This window comes from Carcharodon carcharias, chromosome 26 (genome assembly GCF_017639515.1).
Source record: "Carcharodon carcharias isolate sCarCar2 chromosome 26, sCarCar2.pri, whole genome shotgun sequence".
Taxonomy (NCBI): Eukaryota; Metazoa; Chordata; class Chondrichthyes; order Lamniformes; family Lamnidae; genus Carcharodon; species Carcharodon carcharias.
Genome location: NC_054492.1, coordinates 39732798 through 39756349, shown reverse-complemented (window position 1 = coordinate 39756349; position 23552 = coordinate 39732798). Strand labels below are relative to the sequence as shown.

General features: G+C 40.8%; 1 protein-coding gene across 19 annotated transcripts in view; it reads right to left on the bottom strand.

Annotated features, from left to right (window-relative positions):
* Nucleotides 1-23552, bottom strand: part of tcf12 (transcription factor 12) — a 288087-nt gene that overhangs the window by 39654 nt on the left and 224881 nt on the right. For all 19 annotated transcript variants that reach the window (XM_041174657.1, XM_041174662.1, XM_041174667.1 and 16 more), the window contains 2 exons: nt 12841-12919; nt 7224-7294 (listed from right to left, as the gene is read on the bottom strand). In XM_041174657.1, the coding sequence (XP_041030591.1) occupies nt 7224-7294; nt 12841-12919 (150 nt within the window). The remainder of the gene's footprint in view (nt 1-7223; nt 7295-12840; nt 12920-23552) is intronic.

The following is a 23552-nucleotide window of genomic DNA, read 5'->3' as shown; positions in this document are numbered from 1 at the left end:
AGTGATGGTGCTTGATGGGGCCCAGCCAGATCTGTTTCCTTATAAAAATGTCTCCTAACAAATGCTCCTCATATCTGACTTGTAAGGAACATGGATACCAATATCTCGATTTGCCTGACACACTGACTTCTAATTGCTTTAAAATTTCCAGACATACAGGTTTCCTTGAAGCATTCTCAAAGGCGACAATAGAATCAGGAGTAGGATCAGATGCTGTCAAGGATGATAATAGAAGTGGCCTCCAGATTTATAGTTGAGCTGAACTGTTGTCCTGGTTCTGGTCAAAATCTTTCGAAGGAAAATATAGGATGGCACTGGTCCCCAAGAGGAGTCATGATGTCGTATTTAGAAAGATTGGCTAACTTGTGGGAATATCTGCATGAGGGGTACAGGAGAGCAAAAAGAGATTGATGGAATCATAGATTTTTTTAAAATCATTGGTGACAGAGCATTGGGTGCAGAAACAGACTAAATGCGAGAAAGGAAGTTTCAGGAGGAAAAGGAACAATGGCAAGCAAGAAAGAAAAAAACTGGAGACAACAGAGATTTCTGCTCATCAATGAGCAATGTCATGAGACATCATCTAGTACACATAAGTAAGCTGGGGTTAAGTGACACTACACGCTGTCATTCTCAGAAGCTTGCATGGAAATCTGTTGCTCACTCCCTCTCAGAAATGCAGTGTTACCTGGAGAGTCTCAAGGTTATGGTAGGAAAAATAGGGCATCTTAAACAGAGAATGCAGCAGAATGTAACAGAGGATTAAGGAATCAAAAAAAAAATGCAGTGTAGGGATTGAACAATATTTAGAAAAGGGAAAGCAAACAGAAAACTGAAGTAATGGCTCGGGGGGGATCATTTGAGACAAAACTGTCCAAGTCTTTTCACCAGAAGGTTCATTCCTGAACTAGTTTTGCTGGTATGTTCTGACATGAACTAAAATTTCATTACCTTAAATTGTTTAAAGAAGGGGACGTTAAAATAAAATACTCTAATATATATCAAAGAGGTCTGCAGTTACTAAGTGATAAACAGATTTGAGAATTCCCTTAGCCATTTTCATTGAGAGCATGTGAAAAAAAATGCACCAATTTGCAATCAGAAAAACAGACCACAGAAAATTCTGTTTCAAAGAAATATTCAAATTAAGTTGTGTAGCATATATTTTTAAAAAAAATGAAGGGAGCAAATGTGACACTAAGAACATGCCTGTAACTACAGTTCAGTCAGTTTAACATCAGTGTTAGGTTAGGTTTTAGAAACAATAATCAGGGAAAGAATTAACAGGTATTTGAAGTTTTAGCTCAGCGTGAGTTTGTAAAAGGCTTTTTGTGCTTGACTAATCTAATTCAATAATTTGATGAAGTAACAGAAAGGATCGAGAGAGTGAATGCAGTGGATGTTGTCTACATAGATTTTAAGGAACCATTTGGCAAAATTACACACAAAAGGCTGGTTAACAAAATTGCAGCTCATGAAATACAAGGGTCAGTGTCAGCTTGGATAAAAAATTGGCTTAAGGACAGAAAATAATGAATCATGGTAAATGATTCTTAAAGATGGTAGACAGTAGTGTGCCCCAAGGGTCAGTGCTGGGACTGCTGTTTTTTTTTGATACATAAATGATTGGGACAGAGTAATATTTCAAAATTTGTCGAAGATACCAAACTTTGAGGTGTGGCAAACAGTGAGGATGATACCAGTCAACTAGGCTAGCAGAATGGCAGACAAGCAGCAGGTACAGTTTAATATGGAGAAGTGTGAGGTGGAGTGTTTGCAGCTCGAGGAACTTCGGATCCAAGTTAAGGAGCTGGAGTCCAAACTGCAGACCTTGCGCCACATCAGGAAAGGGGAAAGCTACCTGCACCAGGTACTGGCTCTAGGAGGTGGTCACACCTCTCAGATTAAGTGATTCAAATTTGGACTGTGATCAGGGATAGGAGAGTATGACTGCAGGTGAAGCAGGTGTGGGGACCCAGGGGGTAGCATTCGAGGAGCCTCAGCCACTGTAACTGTCCAACACTTACAAGGTTCTTAAAAGCTGTGTGGATGAGAGCAGGGGCTGCAGGGAGGATGAGCAAATTGACCACATCACTGTGGTGCAGGGTGCCATTCAAATGGGGGGAGGAAATGGGAGCTTAGTAGTGGTAGGGGACAGTTTAATTAGGGGGATAGATACTGTTCTCTGCAGCCATGAGCGTAAGTCCTGAAGGCTGTGTTGCCTGTTTGGTGCTAGGGTTCAGAACATCTCCTCAGGACTGGGGAGAAACTTGGATTGGGACGGGAGGGATCCAGTTATCATCGTCCATGTTGGTACTAATGACATTGATAGGACTGGACAGGAGATTCTGCCGAAAGAATTTGAACAGTTAGGAGCTAAATTAAAAAGCAGAACCTCAAAGGTAACAATCTCTGGATTACGACCTGAGCCACGGGCAGACTGGCATAGGGTGAATAAAGCCAAGGAGTTAAATGCGTGGCTCAGAGATTGGTGTGTGAGGAAAGGGTTTCAGTTTATGGGGCACTGGCACCATGGATTGAAGGGAGCTGTTCTGGCGGGACAGGCTTTGCTTGAACCCTGCTGGGACTAGTATCCTGGTGAACCGAATAACTAGGGATATAGACAGGGCTTTAAACGAAATAGAGGTTGGCAGGGTTCTGGAAAGGAGATATGTAGGCTTACAAAGCAAAAGGATTTGGCAGCCTTGTAGGGCAGCTATATTGGTAATGATACCCAGAGTGTGAGAGGAAGTGATAAGAGTGTACAAACAAAAAAAAGCAGCAAATAGGGTCAAAGAGGGAAAAAATGGTAAAAAGGCAAAATTAATGGCTCTTTATGCAGTATTCGGGACAAAATTTATGAATTAACAGCACAAATAGAGGTTAATGGGTTCGATCTCATAGCCATTACGGAGATGTGGTTACAAGGAGATCAAAGCTGGGAACTAAATATTCAGGGGTATGTGACTTTTCGAAAGGACAGGCAGGAAGGAAAGGGTGGTGGGGTGGCTTTGTTAGTATGAGATGGAATAAGTACGATGACGAGAAACGATCTTGGATCAGAAGATGTAGAATCTATATGAGTGGAAGTAAGAAATAACAAGGGGAAGACGACACTGGTGGGAGTAGTCTATAGGTCCCCTGACAGTAGCTATACTGTAGGAAAGAGAATAAATCAGAAGATAATGGATGATGTAAAAAAAAGCAGTACATTAATCATGGGTGACTTTAATCTTCATGTAGATTGGGAAAATCAAATTGGCAGAGGTAGCCTTGAGCAAGAATTCATAAAGTGTATTCGGGACAGTTTCTTCAAACAATATGTTGTGAATCCAACCAGGGGTCAGGCTATTTTGGATCTGATAATGTGTAATGAGGCAGGTTTCATAAATGATCTGAGTAAAGGATCCCCTAGGAAACAGTGACCATAATATGGTAGAATTTAGCATTCAGTTTGAGAGCGAGAAGCTTGGGTCGGAAACAACTGTGCTAAACTTAAATAAGGGTAATTACAATGGAATGAGGGCCGGGTTGGCTGGAGTGGACTGGGAAAGCAGTTTAGCAGAAAAGACAGTTAATGAACAATGGCAGACGTTTAAGAAAATAGTTCATGACTCTCAACAAAGATATATCCCAGCGAGGAAGGAGGATTCAAGGAAGGTGATAAACCAACCATGGTTAACCAAGGAAGTTAAGGAGAGTATCAAATTGAAAGAAAATACATACAATGTGGTAAAGGTTAGTGGTAAACCAGAGGATTGGGAAATTTTTAAAAACCAACAAAAGGTGACCAAATAAAAAGAGGGAGAAAATAAACTTTGAGGGTAAACTAGCAAGTAACATAAAAACAGACAGCAAGAGCTTCTTTAAATATATAAAAAGGTAGAGAGAGGCCAAAGTGAACATAGGCCCCTTAGAGAATGAGGCTGGGGAAATAATAATGGAGAACCAGGAAACGGCAGAGGTGTTGAATAAACACTTTGCTTCAGTCTTCATGGTAGAAGATATGAATAGCATTCCAAAAATACTAAATAATCAAGGGGCAAAAAGGGGGTGGAGGAAATAAATACAATAACAATCACTGGAGAAAAAGTACTAGGAAACGAATGGGGCTAAAAGCCGATAGGTCCCCTGGACCTGATGGGTTGCATCCTAGGATATTGAAAGAAGTAGCTGCAGAGATAGTGGATGCACTGGTAGTAATCTTCCAAGAATCCTTAGATTCTGGAAAAGTCCCAGAGGATTGGAGAACAATCCTTGTATGACACTTATTCCAAAAGGGAGGCAGACAAACAACAGGTAATTATAGGCCAGTTAGCTTAACATCTGTCATTGGGAAAATGTTAGAGTCTGTTATAATGCTTGTAATAGCAGAGCATTTACAAATACATACTCTAATCAAGCAGAGTCAACATGGCTTCATGAAGGGGAAGTCATGCCTAACAAATTTATTAGAATTCTTTGAGGAGGTAACAGACAAGATAGCTAAAGGGGAATCAGTAGATGCAATATATTTGGATTTCCAAAAGGCATTTGATAAGGTGCCGCACATAAGGCTACTTAATAAGGTAAGGGACCGTGGGGGTAGTATATTAGCATGGAAAAGGGATTGGCTAACAAATAGAAGACAGAGTTGGGATAAGGGCATTTTTGGGATGGCAACCTGTAACTGGTGGAGTGCCACAGGGATCAGTGCTGGGGCCTCAATTATTTACAATATATATTAGTGACTTAGATGGGGGAAGTGAATGTACTATTGTCAAGTTTGCGGATGGCATAACAATAGGTGGGAAGGCAAGTGGTGAGGATGACACAAGGAGTCTACAGAGGGATAAAGACAGGGTTAAGTGAGTGGGCTAAAACTTGGCAGATGCACTATAATGTGGGAAAATGTGAGGTTATGCACTTTGGCAGGAAGAATAGAGGAGCTCAATATTATTTAAATGGAGAAAGACTGCAGAAGGTTGCAGCACGTGGGGGTTTGGGAGTCCTTGTACATGAATCCCAAAATGCTAACATAAAAGTTCAACAGGTAATAGGGAAGGCAAATGGAATGGTGGCCTTTAATTCAAAGGGAATGGAGTATAAAAATAGGGAAGTCTTGCTAAAACTTTACAAGGCACTAGTTAGACCACACCTAGAATACTGTGAACAATTTTGGTCCCCTTATCTAAGGAAAGATATACTGGCATTGGAGGCAGTCTAGAGAAGGTTCAAGGTTAATCCTGGGTATGGAGGGATTTTCTTACAAGGAGAGGTTGAGTAGGTTGGGTCTGTACTCATTGGAGTTTACAAGAATGAGGGGTGACCTTATTGAAACATAAGATTCTTTGGGAGCCTGACAGGGTAGATGCTGAGAGGTTGTTTCCCTTTGTGGGAGAGTCTAGGGCCAGAGGGCATAATCTCAAAGTAAGGGGGCATCCATTTAATACAGAGATGAGGAGGAATTTCTTCTTTGAGGGTAGTCAATCTGTGGAAATCTTTACTGCAGAGGGCTGTAGAGGCCAGGTTGTTAAGTATATTCAAGGCTGAGATAGACAGTTTTTTAATCAGTCAGGGGAAAAGGCAGGAAAGTGGATTTGAGGATTATCAGATCAGCCATGATCTCATTGAATGGCAGAGCAGACTCGGTGGGCCGAATGGCCGACTTCTGCTCCTACATTTTGAGGTCTTATGGACGCATTTTGGCAGAAGAGATAGGGAGGGGCAATATATATTTACAGGCACAATTCTAAGAGTGTGCAAGGAAGACGGCCTTGGGGGCTCATATGCATTGATCTTTGAAGGTGGAAGGACATATTGAGAGAATAGTTTGCAAAGCATATGGAATCTTGTGCTTCATAAATACTGGTACTAAGTACAAAAGGAGGGAAGTTACGCTGAACCTTTATAAAGCTCTGGCTCGGCTACAACCAGAGCGTTGTATCCAGTTCTGGTCACTACATTTTAGGAAGAATGTATAAAGGTCCTTGAGGGCGTGCAGGGAAATTTACCAGAATGGTTCCAAGTATGAGGGCATTTAGCTACAAGGTTAGTTTGAAGAAGCTTAGATTGTTTAAGTTGTACTACTTGAAGCAAAAGAGGTTAAGGGGAGATCGGATAGAGATGCATTGCCTACAAGGATGGTGGATGTGGAGATGATCAATGATTTCAAAAGGAAATTAACGATAGGCACTGTCAGAGGAAAATTAAAAATACTAAAAGAGAACACTAAGAATTTACTGAAGAACACTTAAAATCTCCAGGCAGACATGGCTGCTAAGCATATTAAGAAATGACGATTACCAGATGAACATTGCACAGCCTTGAGAGTCAGGCTGAAGACACGAGGAGGACATAAAATAGATTACATGTACTCCCTTCTCACATAGGGAAGGGGCAGATGGTTTTAACTTAGATATGGGAAGACATACAATGGACAAAGAGGGGGCTTTGATGATACACAAGCAGTCTTGAGCTGTGGGAACCAAGGTCTTTGCATTCGTGTTTTAATTTTGATTGGATAATATAATTACGTATACATCCTTTACGTATACATCCTTTGGAATAATTGGTTAGCAAAATCACATGTTTATGTACTCAATGCATAAGAGCGGTGTGTCGGTTACCGATTGGAATGTATTCAAATGTACTCAAATGTATTATGATAAGAAAAATTACAAAAGTAATGAAATGTAATCAGTCTGGGAGCTGGGTCTTCATTCTTAGGAATGATTGCGGCTCCCTTGCATATACTTGAATAAAACCAGTTAAAGGAAGCCTGTGTCTCTGTGTGATTGGGAATTGTAATTTCTCCTCTTCAACTGGCCTATGTGGTAGTTGCTGGATTGGAGGGAGTATCCTCTTCAGCACTCAAAAGGAAATAATTTTGGAGAGCTATGGGGACAGAGCAGGGGAATGGGGCTGATTAGATTCTCTAGACAGCCAGCATGGACTCAATGGGCCAAATGGCCTCCTTCCATGCCATAATGACTCTATAATTCTATAATCTTTAGTATACAGAAAAGCAAGAGCTGCCTGTAGAATGCAGGTCTGAAGAATGGATTGATGAATAAACAACAGAGATATAGCCTTTATGCTGTCAAGCCATTTACTAGCATGGAAACTGCTAGAAGTGACATGACAATTTTCGTGAATAGCACTGCTATTTATCATTTCTGTAACTTTCCAAATTAAAAATTACAACACAACACAAAGACGTTACAAGTTCTGGTCTGCCTCACCAGCGAGTGAAGAGAGTTTTCGTAGCTAGGAGACGATGGAGTCCCTCCTGGTCTTGACCACTGGTTAGCACCTGTGCAAAGACAGACCCAAAGGAAGCTATTAACTTAACATGCAGTTAAAAGAATTACAGGTTTGCACATCTCAACAAAAAGCACACATCTGATTGGAGATAAACTGCTTCTGTTTGGCAAGTGTTCAAATAACTGAAGCAAGATAGGTCATGTATTTCCTATGAAAAAAGACAAACATTCAGATAAATCAAGAGTGTAAATTCATTAAAAAACTTTGAATTATGAAGAGACAAACCCTTAAAAGGTATGATATTATAATTAAGTAAAGTAAATGTTAATGAAAGGTTGGATTGGACCACCACTGCTCATCAACAGAGCAACTTTATAAATTTATACTAACATAAATACCAAATTACCCGAGAAACACCACCATACAAAACAGTGACTATTTAAAAAACACACCTGGATATGTAGGTTTGTTTGGGATCCGACCAGTTAGAATATGGAATCATTTGGTTTGAACTCACTCTTCATATTCAGATACTGGCAGAGATGAATTGCCGCCATTAAAAGGTTCCAGTAGAAAAATACTTACATTTTGTATGATACTCAAAGAGATTTTTGCAGATTCTTTTTTCATAACACTGCAAAATCAATGGCTGCTTACAGTAGCAGAAGGAAACCAATGAAGTTAGATTTCATTCTTAAAATCTGAACTCCCTTTATCATAGACGACTGTCATGATCACCTGCATGAGCCTTTAGTGTATTTTAGCTATTCAGACAAACAGTCTGATGTGCAGTCTTTAAACATGGAACTCAAGTCATTCCTTTGGTGGCCATGCCTTTCAATATTTTTCCAGTTGTGACACCAGATTAACTGTTCTGTTTAGCTATTTTTGTTGTTTGCTCAGAAGCATATTTATAGAATGCATCTATGTAGCAATTATATAAAGTAAACTCTACAGATAATGAAAACAGCACAAGAAATTCAGCCCAAAATTCAGACATGGATGATCTGAGTCTCAGGGGTTCCCAATATTTCTGTGCTTTAGCATCAGTTGCCACAAGTTTTGAGACCAAGTGGAAGGGTTCCTTCTCAGGTGGGTGTGTCTAAAACAACCAACATCATTTTGCTAGAAAGTAGCAGGTCAGTTCAGGCCAGTAACAGGAGAGGTGCTCCAGGAGAACAAAATTACATCTATGTTTTGGATATTTTAAAATCAAACCAAAAAGGGCAGGTTTTTCTGTACTTGTGAAATGTAAGTACAGTACCTCCAAAAGTAATAGAAATGTCAGTAAGCTGGACTTTATTACAGGTGTCACAAAGTAGACTCTCTGCTCAGTATCTTTGATGAGACATTCTTATTCAAATTTAAAATTAATAATTTCTGGCTTGCAAGGTGAATTTCTATACACAATCTACAGCAATTTCATTGAACTACAATAGACCTCAGCTTAAATGTCTTCATACCAAATTTTCTATATTTCTTAAAGGTGTAATGGCAGCTTCATGAAGATGGCAACTTCAAAATATGACATTTTAAATCAGTGTTCCATTGATAAAATTTCAAAAAATAATTGACTAAAATCAAAATGCTAATTCAAATGGAATTTTTAAATCTCCCCACTTCTATGGACTTGAAATTAAATTATCCAATATCTTGCAGTAGCAATGGTAACAAAACTGTCAGCATTCACCATCATTACTGAAACTGACAGCATTTTCGGGAGTCCAGACTCGGAGTGATAGGCAGAGTGACATTGGAAATACAGAGAGTGGTGTATGAGCTCGTCCATAGAATGCGCTGTCGAGATTCCCAGGGTTTCCACTCCAATCATTTCTGATGAAAGGTCATCGAACTGAAACCTTATTTCTGTTTCTCTCTCCTCAGGAGCTACCAGACCTGCTGAGTATTTCCAGCATTTTCTATTTTAATCCACTTTAAACTGTTAATTTCACTCGGAAAAAACCTTTGAAAAAGGTAACATCTTGTTGAATAAGATATAACTAGGTTTATAATGATGTTCTAATTTCACAATTACTGGTAAGCACAATTACTTGCTCTTAAAAGATAATTTTATATTTGTGGACAATATTCTCTCAAAGGTGCACAGTCATACCGCAACCTGAAGTTACCATGCAGTCCGTGCAAAAGTAGTCCTGTGCGTGCACAGCTGCACAAAAAAATTTAACAGTACAGCGCACTTTAATGAGGGAAAGCTGTTTGTGGAATATCAAATTTCTCGACAATTATAAAATTCCACAAATTTTGAAAAAATAATTATTTTAGAAGAATATTTTAACTATTTCAGTTTCCATCTTAATACAGTCTATGATTTATTTTGCTATCTGAAAATCTTAATTAAAAGTTAAGAATTTTAACTGCTTTGAACTTCCTGGTTTGCTGTATGCGAATTGTTTGCTTACCTGCTTGCTAACATAACTACTGCTGTATGCCAAGGCATTCCCTTGACTTGGTGCCAGATTTTAACTGCCATTGGGAAAGGGAAAATTCCCTTCAGAGATCACTAGATCTTTATGGGCAATCCTCTTCAAGGTCAGCCTGTGTCCTTGCTTCATTGTTGATCACAAAAACCCTGACCAATATGTTTCAGCAGCACAGAGAAATGGATCTAAATTCAACTGATAATTCAAAGGAGCACTTGGGCACAAGATGGCGTTTCAAAAAAATCAAAAACTTTACACAGGAGGGTTTGCTGAAACCACTCAAAGTTCTCTTGCGTATCCATCATTTTCTGTCTTGTTTAAAACAAGGGCACCATTCATATGTTCACACCACGACTACAGAAGTAGAATGGATCACATTCGAAGATTCAAATTTAAAATGGTTTCTAAAATTTCATATGCATAAAATGTAATTTGTTTTGGTCCTGTCTTTTCTTTACAAAAAAGGTGCATTTAAAAAGGAGATATGCTATCTTAAATACCAACAGCTTTTGATGTGTTGCTTCTTTGCTTTGTCATTAGCAAATTACACCTGTGTAAACCTTGAGTTATGTTCAGCAAAAGTCATTAAATGAAATCTATACAAGGCAGTTTCATCTGCAATGCGACCCACTGAATCAAATGAGACACTCATTAATCCCTCATTATACAATCCAACAAGGAGTTTTCAGTTAATGCTGTAAAAACTGCTTAAAGCAGCTGTTCAGTGCCAGCTCAAAAGATGTTTATTATCCGATGAAAACTTCCAATTTAACGAAGGGTAAAAGCGCACACAATTATGAGCTTCTCTCATCAACTGTAGCAGTGAATTCCAATTACTGTACAAAGTATGTTACATTTTTAAAATGAATATATTAATGCCCAGTGGAAATCACTTTCCCATTGTATGATTCTGATTTCCAAGCAAACTGACAGTAAAAAGGCATCTTTTAGAGGTAAGTCATGCAGCTGTTTTAGCTCAATTTGGCATCTAATACTATTCACTAATGAATGGTAGGATGATTGGAATTAATATCTTCCCAATGCAATGACGAATCTACTTAACACTAAAACTAACAGTTCACTGCGATCAATATTATAGCAAATAAGTTTGAAAAAACATTCTGGAGAGAGTGCAGAAGAGGTTTACTAGAATGGTTCCAGAGATGAGGAACATCAGTTATGAAGTAAGATTGGACAAGTTGGGGCTCTTTTCCTTGGAGAAAAGAAGGCTGAGAGGAGATTTTAGAGATATTCAAGATCATGAGGACATGCTAAAAGCTGAAGTATATTGCATTGTGCAGTAGACTTTCACTACACTGGTTATTTTACTTTATACCAAATTTCATCTCCTGCAATATGATTTTAAAATACAGCTCACAATTCATGACATCGAGCAAAATTGGCTTAGTTGTAGGAGACAGAGGGTGATGACAGAAGGCTGCTTTAGTGACTGGAAGCCAGTGTCCAGTGGCATACCACAGGGATCTGTGCTGGATCCCCTATTATTCGTCAGTTATATGAACGACATAGATGGCTATATGGAGGGTAGTAAATTTGTGGATGACACAAAGATTGGCCGGGTGGTTAACAGTGAGGTTGAGTGCCTTGGGCTACAGGAAAATATAAGCGAAGTGATCAAATGGGCAGATAAATGGCAGATGGAATTTAACTCTGAAAAATGAGAGATGATACACTGGAAGGAGTAATTTGACAAGGAAGTATTCAATGAACGGCATGACACTAGGAAGTTCTGAGGAACAAAGGGACCTTGGCGTGTGTCCCCATAGGTCTCTGAAGGCGGAGGGGCATGTTAGTGGGGCGGAGAAAAAGACATATGTGACACTTGCCTTTATCAATCAAGGGATAGATTACAAAAGTAGGGAGATCATGTTGGAGTTGTATAGAACCTTAGTGAGGCCACAGCTGGAGTACTGTGTGCAGTTCTGGTCGCCACATTATAGGAAGGATGTGGTTGCACTGGAGGGGGTACAGAGGAGCTTCACCAGGATGTTGCCTGGGATGAAATATTTAAGTTATGAAGAGAGGTTGGATAGGCTTGGGTTGTTTTCGTTGGAGCAAAGAAGACTGAGGGGCGACCTCATCGAGGTGTACAAGATTATGAGGGGCATGGACAGGGTGGATAGGGAGCAGCTGTTCCCCTTAATTTAAGGGTCAATTACAAGGGGGCACAAGTTCAAGGTGAGGGGCAGGAGGTTTAGGGGGGATGTGAGAAAAAACTTTTTTACCAGAGCATGGTGACGGTCTGGAATGCACTGCCTGGGAGGGTGGTGGAGGCGGGTTGCCTCACATCCTTTAAAAAGTACCTGGATGAGCACTTGGCTTGTCATAACATTCAAGGCCATGGGCCAAGTGCTGGTAAATGGGATTAGGTAGGTAGGTCAGGTGTTTCTCACGTGTCGGTGCAGACTCGATAGGCCGAAGGGCCTCTTCTGCACTGTGAGATTCTGTGAAGTGGAACTTCATGGTTTTACCTGTTTACTTTCAGGTGGCCTCTAAATAGCAGTTTTAAATAAGAAAATCAGTGTTGATTTAGGTATGTGTACTTTATTTGTAACCTTCATGATTGCAAACCACATTAGCATGCTACAATTCACCTTCAACTATATTGAATACAACTTACAAAACATGCAACACATCAAATGTTTTCATAATTGAAATTGCAGACTGGAAGCTTCTAACAAAGCATCAACATGCCAGGATTGTGCAGCCTAAGTACTCAACAGTGAATTTTGTTGCTCCCTATAAAACACAACTGAACAGTTTCAAATATATCACTTCAGGCTGGCAGGTGTGAGAATCCTAAAGCATAAAACTCCTTCGATACAAATCTTAAAATTGTGTCCCAAAATAAGAATTTTGAAGACTGCTTAGAAAGGACACCAAACTAGATTCAAGTCAACCAATTTTTAGGGTCACAATTTAATATCAAGCGATGTCAAAACAAATGCAAGCTTTGGAAGCAATTTCATTTGATGCTCAATAAATGTTTGCAAAGTGAAAATCTAATCTTATAGTTGTTGCAAATTTTGTGTCAGTAAATTCAAGATTTTTGTCAACCCAGATTATAAACATACTTGACTAGCTCTGAGCCACATTTAGGTTCTCCAGTATACCAACTTAAGTCAAATCTTACCAGGTAAAGGTGATGGTGATCCAACAGGCGTTGATGGATTAGATGGGAAACTACTACTAGTGTGATCAGGAGAATAAATCTGCAAACAAAAGAAAAAAAACATTGGCAAATTTTCATTCACTTCTGTTGCTCTCAAGTGCTGGTTGGAAAAATTATATCCATCAACTCAGCCGGCATAACTTCCAAGGAGCTACAGAATACAGCACTGACACATTAACTTCCTAAAACCTGTGTGTAATGATGTGCCACTATCGATTGCATCAATTTCCAGAAATCTTAATCTTTACTATTCAGATACTACTACAGGGACACAAAAGTGATCACCTTGCACCACTCTCCCAGGTTTACATGAGTATTTGGTACCCCTTTCCCTACACACATTGGAAAATGGAAACTGGTATTAAAGCAGATGCATGCAACACGCCAATGTGATGATGTGGTAGAAGCTTACAGGCTTTAGCTTAGAGTGTGTTTTGCATGTTCAGAGTGGGGCCAGCCATGGCACATTGCAGCATGAAGTTAAGCAATGGCAAAGTACACATGGGCCCAAATCAGTGTGCTTCCATCAATGAACATGGGCCTGGGGTACTAGCAGTTCTCTACAAGTCAGGGAGCTTATATTTGGGAATGCTGTCATGTCTGCCATCACTAGCACTGCTTCAAGATCAAAATTTTCTTCAAAGAGATAGCAACATCTGAGGAAGCCGAAAAATTTCTCAGAGATTTTGAGCAAGCAACAACATTAGATTACCTGTGAGAAATTTATTAAGAAATCCATACTTCTCAATCTTAACAAAAAATTAACTATCGTTGTATTGCTGTGTAGGAAGGGCAGAAAATCACCTGAGGTCAAAATACCTCTATCAAATTCACATCCCATAGCAAGGAGCAAGATGGAGATCAAAAAACTTTTGGTAAAACAAAAACAAAAATACCTGGAAAAACTCAGCAGGTCTGGCATTACCTGTGGAGAGGAACACAGTTAACGTTTCAAGTCCGCAAGACTCTTCAACAGAACAAACTTTTGGTACTTGGGAATTCCTTGCAAAAAATACATGTACACAATCATACATGTTACAAGTAATCTAATATTCTGCCACATGCAACCTCCACATCCAATGCCCAAACGGAACAGAAAGGTGAGCTGTGACTCTGAAGGCTTTCATGCCTACGATGGTTAGCAGCACTTTTTGTTCTGCGTTGTGAAAACATGGCAATAATCTTTATTGGAAGTTCAGGTATCTGCCTTGTAGGTCGGTTTAAGAGAAACTTCACCTATATTGGTTCATAAAATTACAACACATCATGAGACGCTACATTCCTTGGCAGTTTTTTTGCTCCATTAGACATCATACCAAAATCAGGACAAGCAAAAGGACTAATTTTGTGAGTGAAATGTATGCATTACTCATTTAAAACTTCAGATCTCAGGCAGCAATTAACTGACAAATAAATGACTTGGCCTTCCAGGTTCATTTCACCAAACTAGACATTCTAGATTGTTCTTTCTTCCTGCTAAAGGAAAACAGAAATCTCAAGGGTGCAGGAATACCAGTAATAACACATTTTTTTCTTTACAAAACCTGTTGTCCTTGTGGATCAGTTTATTTAACTCAATTGGTTCGAAGTGAGAGTCATCTTAAAAATGCAGGATTCAGAGGGTGTGTGTACAATATTATGCCTGAATTTTCTTCTGAGACAAAGCATTCAAGCTGAATAGTCTTTAAGCGCTCCAACAGTAGTGAAACGACAGGACAAATCAATAAATGAGTTCCAGTAAAGGATTTCTTCTCCACTGGTTGTATCTGCAATGTTTTTCAATTTACGACAGAGTTCACTTTTCTTAAAAGGTTCAATGGATGCTTGGGTGTAACATAGAGGGAGCTGTTATACAGATCAGTTGTACAGATTAGGACAGATTAGGTAGCTGCCTTGATCCGAGGATTCCATAATTGGGGAAGGACTTTGTGAATATTGTTCCACATTTAATTTTTCCCTTTGCTTCTTTCCTGTAGATTTATTTGTTTGCATCTTACTCTCAACGCTGAATTGTGACACCAAATACCTCGGATGATCTATTCATGAGCCTTATTATCTAGGTAAACACCCAAGCTAACAAGCAGAAAACCCTTTTTATTACTTTAGAGTTATTGGAATTTCCCCGTTCCTTCACAGGGTCTCTCTCCAGTTCTCGAGCAATGGAACATCACGAGACTTTAGTGAGCCATTTGGCATTTGTTAAACAATGTGCAAATGAACTGTTGTGGCAGTAGAAATTCTGGTAACCATCTCCTTGAAATAAAAACTATAAATGTTGCTAACTGTATGGTAAACTGTTAATCGAAATAATTTTGTTAGGTTTTCATAACTGCCAGACATGCAAAAATGAAGTCATATCTAAACCCACCAAAACTAAGGAAAAATAACCCACCAAGTCTGTATATATTTGAAACATATTGGCCCTCTCTCAAATCTGCTTCTTGGAAATAATAGCAAAACGTCACAATATACATTTCAATACAGACTGGAATAGTACAAGTATCCTTTGCAAACTGCGTGTCTTGCCTGAACTAAAGCGTTAGCTGCTAGACAAGAACAAGTTTTATTGCCCATCCCAGATTGCCCTGAGAAGGTGGTGGAGAGCTAACTTTGTGAACCGCTGCAGTTCATGTGGTATAGATACATCCACAGCGCTGTTTGGGAGTTCCAAGATTTTTACACAGCGACAGTGAAGGAACAGCAATGCGTTTCCAAGTCGGGACGATGAGAGGCATGGAGGGAAGCTTCCATGTGGTGGTGTTCCCATGTGTTTGCTGCCCATGTCTTTCTAGATGGTAGTAGTCGTGGGTTTGGAAGATGCTGTTGAAAGAGGCTTGGTGAGCTCCTCCAGTATGTCTTACAGATGGTACACAAATGCTGCCACTGTGTGCCAGTGGTGTAGGGAGTGAATGTTTGTGGATGGGGTGCCAATCAATGTTCTGGATGGTGTCAAGCTTCTTGAGTGAGTGTTACTGACCTGCACTCATCCAGGCAAGTGAAGAGTATTCCATAACACTCCTGACTTATGCCCTATAGAAGGTTTTGGGGAGTCAGGAGGTGAGTTACTTGCTGCAGGATGCCTAGCCTCTGACCTGTTCTTGTAGCTACAATATTTAAGTGGCTGGTCCAGTTCAGCTTCCGGTCAATGGTAACCCCCAGGATGTTGATAGTGGGGGATTCAGTGATGGTAATGCCATTGAATGTCAAGGGGCAATGGTTAGATTCTCTCTAGTTGGAGATGGCCATTGCCAGGTACATGTGAGGCACAAATGTTACTTGCCACTCCTCATCCCAAGCCTGGATATTGCTGCATATGGACATGGACTGCTTCAGTGTCTGACTAGTAGTGAATGGTGCAGAACATTGTGCAATCATCAGCGAATATCCCCACTTCAGACCTTAAGACAGGAGGAAGGTCATTGATGAAGCAGCTGAAGATGGTTGGGTCTAGTACAATACCCTGAGGAATTCTGGAACTGAGATGATTGACCTCCAGCAGCCACATCCATCTTCCTTTGTGCTAGGTATGACTCCAACTAGTAGAGTTTTCCCCGATTCTCATTGAATGTAGTTTTACTTGGGCTCCTTGGTGCCACACTCGGAAAAAATGCTGCCTTGATGTCGAGGGCAGTCACTCTCCCCTCACCTTGGGAGTTCAGCTCTTTTGTCTGTGTGTGAACCAAGGCTGTAACTCTTTCGAGTACAAACACGTTTCCATCTGTTTCAGATGAAGTTACATTGTTTCATAGTTTGCCATTATGAGATTTGAACTCTTGATAATCTTTTAAATGAAAACCAAATCAACAAAATTGGGCTAAATCAGGCACAGCCCCTAATTCAGGTCAGCTGTAAAACCAAGGACAAAGTTTAAAGGAACCTAAACATATTTCCATCTGTTTCAGATGAAGTTACATTGTTTCATAGTTTGCCATTGTGAGATTTGAACTCGTGATCTTGGGGTTACAAACCCAGTACCATAACCACTTGGCTATTTAGGCCAAGCTACCAACCAAGGCTGTAACTCTTTCGAGTACAAACCCGTTTCCATCTGTTTCAGATGAAGTTATATTGTTTCATAGTTTTGCCATTGTGAGATTTGAACTCTTGATCTTGGGGTTACAAACCCAGTACCATAACCACTTGGCTATTTAGGCCAAGCGTTAAGAAGATGTAACTCTTTTGAGTACAAACATGTTTCCATCTGTTTTTTCAGATGAAGTTACATTGTTTCATAGTTTGCCAGTGTGAGATTTGAACTCTTGATCTTAGGGTTACAAACCCAGTACCATAACCACTTGGCTATTTAGGCCAAGCGTTAAGAAGATGTAACTCTTTCGAGTACAAACCCGTTTCCATCTGTTTCAGATGAAGTTACATTGTTTCATAGTTTGCCATTGTGAGATTTGAACTCTTGATCTTGGGGTTACAAACCCAGTACCATAACCACTTGGCTATTTAGGCCAAGCGTTAAGAAGATGTAACTCTTTCGAGTACAAACCCATTGCCATCTGTTCAGATGAAGTTACATTGTTTCATAGTTTGCCATTATGAGATTTGAACTCTTGATAATCTTTTAAATGAAAACCAAATCAACAAAATTGGGATAAATCAGGCACAGCCCCTAATTCAGGTCAGCTGTAAAACCAAGGACAAAGTTTAAAGGAACCTAAACATGCTTCCATCTGTTTCAGATGAAGTTACATTGTTTCATAGTTTGCCAGTGTGAGATTTGAACTCTTGATCTTAGGGTTACAAACCCAGTACCATAACCACTTGGCTATTTAGGCCAAGCGTTAAGAAGATGTAACTCTTTCGAGTACAAACCCGTTTCCATCTGTTTCAGATGAAGTTACATTGTTTCATAGTTTGCCATTGTGAGATTTGAACTCTTGATCTTGGGGTTACAAACCCAGTACCATAACCACTTGGCTATTTAGGCCAAGCGTTAAGAAGATGTAACTCTTTCGAGTACAAACCCGTTTCCATTTGTTTCAGATGAAGTTACATTGTTTCATAGTTTGCCATTATGAGATTTGAACTCTTGATGATTTTCTTTGGCAGCCCAGAATAGGAGGACAGGTTGGAATTTGGTTTGAGAGTTTTTTTTTGTGTAACTCTTTCGAGTACAAACACATTTCCATCTGTTTCAGATGAAGTTACGTTGTTTTATAGTTTGCCATTGTGAGATTTGAACTCGATTTTTTTTATATATATAGGCCTCAACTGTAACTCTTTTGAGTACAAACCTGTTTCCATCTGTTTCAGAGGAAGTTACATTGTTTCATAATTTGCCATTGTGAGATTTGAACTCTTGATCTTGGGGTTAGAAACCCGGTACCATAACCACTTGGCTATTTAGGCCAAGCAAGAAGATATAACTCTTGCGAGTACAAACCCGTTTCCATCTGTTTCAGATGAAGTTACATTGTTTCATAGTTTGCCATTGTGAGATTTGAACTCTTGATACTCTTTTTGAGTAAACCTGTTTCCATCTGTTTCAGATGAAGTTACATTGTTTCATAGTTTGCCATTGTGAGATTTGAACTCTTGATACTCTTTTTTTGAGTAAACCTGTTTCCATCTGTTTCAGATGAAGTTACATTGTTTCATAGTTTGCCATTGTGAGATTTGAACTCTTGATACTCTTTTGAGTAAATCCGTTTCCATCTGTTTCAGATGAAGTTACATTGTTTCATAGTTTGCCATTGTGAGATTTGAACTCTTGATCTTGGGGTTACAAACCCAGTACCATAACCACTTGGCTATTTAGGCCAAGCTTAAATAGATGTAACTCTTTCGAGTACAAACCCGTTTCCATCTGTTTCAGATGAAGTAACATTGTTTCATAGTTTGCCATTGTGAGATTTGAACTCTTGATCTTGGGGTTACAAACCCAGTACCATAACCACTTAGCTATCTAGGCCAAGCCCATAGTTTGCCATTGTGAGATTTGAACTCTTGATACTCTTTTTGAGTAAACCTGTTTCCATCTGTTTCAGATGAAGTTACATTGTTTCATAGTTTGCCATTGTGAGATTTGAACTCTTGATCTTGGGTTTACAAACCCAGTACCATAACCACTTGGCCATTTAGGCCTTTTTTGTTTTTTTTTTACATTGTTTTATAGTTTGCTATTGTGAGATTTGAACTCTTGATCTTGGGGTTACAAACCCAGTACTATAACCACTTGGCTATTTAGGCCAAGCCCCTAAACCTGTTTCCATCTGTTTCAGATGAAGTTACATTGTTTGCCATTGTGAGACTTGAACTCTTGATACTCTTTCGAGTACAAACCTGTTTCCATCTGTTTCAGATGAAGTCACATTGTTCCATAGTTTGCCATTGTGAGATTTGAACTCTTGATCATGGGGTTACAAACCCAGTACCATAACCACTTGGCTATTTAGGCCAAGCATGTGCCATTGTGAGATTTGAACTCTTGATACTCTTTTTGAGTAAACCTGTTTCCATCTGTTTCAGATGAAGTTACATTGTTTCATAGTTTGCCATTGTGAGATTTGAACTCTTGATCTTGGGGTTACAAACCCAGTACCATAACCACTTGGCCATTTAGGCCTTTTTTGTTTTTTTTTTTACATTGTTTTATAGTTTGCTATTGTGAGATTTGAACTCTTGATCTTGGGGTTACAAACCCAGTACTATAACCACTTGGCTATTTAGGCCAAGCCCAAAGTAACTCTTTCGAGTACAAACCCGTTTCCATCTGTTTCAGATGAAATTACATTGTTTCAGAGTTTGCCATTGTGAGATTTGAACTACTTGAGCTTAGGGTTACAAACCCAGTACCATAACCACTTGGCTATTTAGACCAAGCACCTCTTTTCAAGTACAAACACATTTCCATCTGTTCCTATTCAGATGAAGTTACATTGTTTTATAGTTTGCTGTTGGGAGATTTGAACTCTTGATTTTGGGGTTATAAGTCCAGTACCATAACCACTTGGCTATTTAGGCCAAGCTACCAACCAAGGCTATAATGAGGCCAGGAGCTTAGTGGCCCTTAATGACCCTATTAAGTATCAGTGAGTAGTTGTTAGCAAGCAAGTGCCACTTGATAGCACTGTTTTTGGTTTAATTGGTTTAACCTGAAAGATATTGATAACACTGTTGATGACCCCTTCCATTACTTTACTGATGATCGGCAGTGGACTTTTGGGATGGTAATTGGCCATGTTGGATCTGTCTTGTTTTTGTGTACAGGACATACCTGGGCAATTTTCCAATTGCCGGGTAGATTCCAGTGTTGTAGCTGTACTGAAACAGCTTGGCTAGGGACATGACAAGTTCTGAAGCTTCAGTATCATTGCCAAAATATTATCAGGGCCAACAGTCTTTGCAGCATCCAGTGCTTTCAGCCATTTCTTAATATCACATGGAGTGAATTGAATTGGTTGAAGACCAGAATCCGTGATGCCGGGGGCCTCCTAAGCAGGCTGACATGGATCATCCACTCGGCAACTGGGGCTGAAGTTTGTTGCAAATGCTTCAGCCTTACCTTTTGCATTGGTGTCTGGGCTCCACGATCAAGGATGGGGATATTTGTGAAGGCTCCTCCTCCAATGAGTTCCTTAACTGTCCACCGCCATTCTTGACTGGATATAGCAGGACTGCAGAGCTTAGGTCTGATCTGCTGTTTGTGGAATCACTTGGCTATGTCTATCACTTGGTGCTTATGCTGTTTGGCATTTAAGTAGTCCTGCGTTGTAGCTTTGCCAGGTTGACACCTAATTTATGGGTATGCCTGGTGCTGCTCCTGCACTTTTCATTGAACCAGGGTTGATCCCCTGGCCTGATAGCAATGAAAGAGTGGGGGGTATGCCAGGCCATGAGGTTACAGATTATGGTTGCATACAATCCTGCTGTTGCTGATGGCCCACAGCGCCTCATGGTTGCCCAGTCTTGAGTTGCAAGATCTGTTCGAAATCTATCCAACTTAGCACAGTGGTAGTACCACACAACATGATGGGGGGGTATCCTCAATGTGAAAGCAGGACTTCATCTCCACAAGGGCTGAGCGGTGGTCACTCCTACTGATATGGTCATGGACAGATGCATCTGCAGCAGGCAGATTGGTGAGGATGAGGTCAAGCATGTTTTTCCCTCTTGGTGGTTCCCCAACCACCTGCTGCAGACCCAGTCCTTTAGGTCTCAGCCAGCTCGGTCTGTAGTGGTGCTACCAAGCCACTCTTGATGATGGACGTTGAAATCCTCCACCCAGAGTACATTCTGCACCCTCCAAGTGGTGTTCAACATGGAGGAGTAATGATTCATCCACTCTTGGGGGGTGGGGTGCGTGTGTGTGTGTGTGTGTTGCAGTTGCATTACGTGGTAATCAGCAGGAGGTTTCCTTGCCATGTTTGCCCTGATGCCATGAGGCTTTATGGGGTCCAGAGTCGATCCTGAGGACTCGCTGGACAACTCCCTCCAACTGTATACCACTGTGCCAGGGACAGGACATACCCAGGGATTGTGATGGTGGTGCGTGGGACATTATCTGTAAGGTATGATTCTGTGAGTATGACTATGTCATACATTAGACTTGTGAGATAGCTCTCCCAATTTTGGCACTAGCCCCCAGATATTACTGTGGAGGAATTTGCAGGGTCGACAGGGCTGGGTGTGTCTTTGTAGTTTCCAGTACTTCAGTGTATGCCGGGTGGTTTGCCAGGTTTTATTCCTTTTAGGCTTTCTAGCTGTTTGATACAACTGAGTAGCTTGCTAAAAACAAAACAACTGCGGATGCTGGAAATCCAAAACAAAAACAAAAACAGAATTACCTGGAAAAACTCAGCAGGTCTGGCAGCATCGGCGGAGAAGAAAAGAGTTGACGTTTCGAGTCCTCATGACCCTTCGACAGAACTTGAGTTCGAGTCCAAGAAAGAGTTGAAATATAAGCTGGTTTAAGGTGTGTGTGTGTGTGGGGGGGGGGGGGGCGGAGAGAGAGAGAGAGAGAGAGAGAGAGAGAGAGAGAGGTGGAGGGGGGGGTGTGGTTGTAGGGACAAACAAGCAGTGATAGAAGCAGATCATCAAAAGATGTCAACAACAATAGTACAAAAGAACACAGGTGTTAAAGTTAAAGTTGGTGATATTATTTAAACGAATGTGCTAATTAAGAATGGATGGTAGGGCACTCAAGGTATAGCTCTAGTGGGGGTGTTTTTTTTTATTTTTTTTAAAATAATGGAAATAGGTGGGAAAAGGAAAATCTTTATAATTTATTGGAAAAAAAAGGGGGAAACAGAAAGGGGGTGGGGATGGGGGAGGAGCTCACGACCTAAAGTTGTTGAATTCACTATTCAGTCTGGAAGGCTGTAAAGTGCCTAGTCGGAAGATGAGGTGTTGTTCCTCCAGTTTGCGTTGGGCTTCACTGGAACAATGCAGCAAGCCAAGGATAGACATGTGGGCAAGAGAGCAGCGTGGAGTGTTAAAATGGCAAGCGACAGGGAGGTTTGGGTCATTCTTGCGGACAGACCACAGGTGTTCTGCAAAGCGGTCACCCAGTTTACGTTTGGTCTCTCCAATGTAGAGGAGACCACATTGGGAGCAACGAATGCAGTAGACTAAGTTGGGGGAAATGCAAGTGAAATGCTGCTTCACTTGAAAGGAGTGTTTGGGTCCTTGGACAGTGAGGAGAGAGGAAGTGAAGGGGCAGGTGTTGCATTTTTTGCGTGGGCATGGGGTGGTGCCATAGGAGGGGGTTGAGGAGTAGGGGGTGATGGAGGAGTGGACCAGGGTGTCCCGGAGGGAGCGATCCCTACGGAATGCCGATGGGGGGGTGAAGGGAAGATGTGTTTGGTGGTGGCATCATGCTGGAGTTGGCGGAAATGGCGGAGGATGATCCTTTGAATACGGAGGCTGGTGGGGTGATAAGTGAGGACAAGGGGGACCCTATCATGTTTCTGGGAGGGAGGAGAAGCCATGAGGGCGGATGCGTGGGAGATGGGCTGGACACGGTTGAGGGCCCTGTCAACGACCGTGGGTGGAAAACCTCGGTTAAGGAAGAAGGAGGACATGTCAGAGGAACTGTTTTTGAAGGTAGCATCATTGGAACAGATGCGACGGAGGCAAAGGAACTGAGAGAATGGGATGGAGTCCTTACAGGAAGCGGGGTGTGAGGAGCTGTAGTCGAGATAGCTGTGGGAGTCGGTGGGTTTGTAATGGATATTGGTGGACAGTCTATCACCAGAGATTGAGACAGAGAGGTCAAGGAAGGGCAGGGAAGTGTCAGAGATGGACCACTTGAAAATGATGGAGGGGTGGAGATTGGAAGCAAAATTAATAAATTTTTCCAAGTCCCGACGAGAGCATGAAGCGGCACCGAAGAAATCATCGATGTACCGGAGAAAGAGTTGTGGAAGGGGGCCGGAGTAGGACTGGAACAAGGAATGTTCCACATACCCCATAAAGAGACAGGAGTAGCTTGCTAGGCCATTTCAGAGGGCGTTTAAAAGTCAACCACATTGCTGTGGGTCTGGAGTCACTTGCAGGCCAGACCAGGTAAGGACAGCAGATTTCCTTCTCTGACAATAGCCATCAATAGGCTTTTGATTCCAGATTTTTTATTTTATTCAAATTTCACCGTTTGCTCTGGTGGTATTTGAACCCTGGTCCCCAGAGGCTTACCCCAGGTGTCTGGATTATTAGTCCTGTGA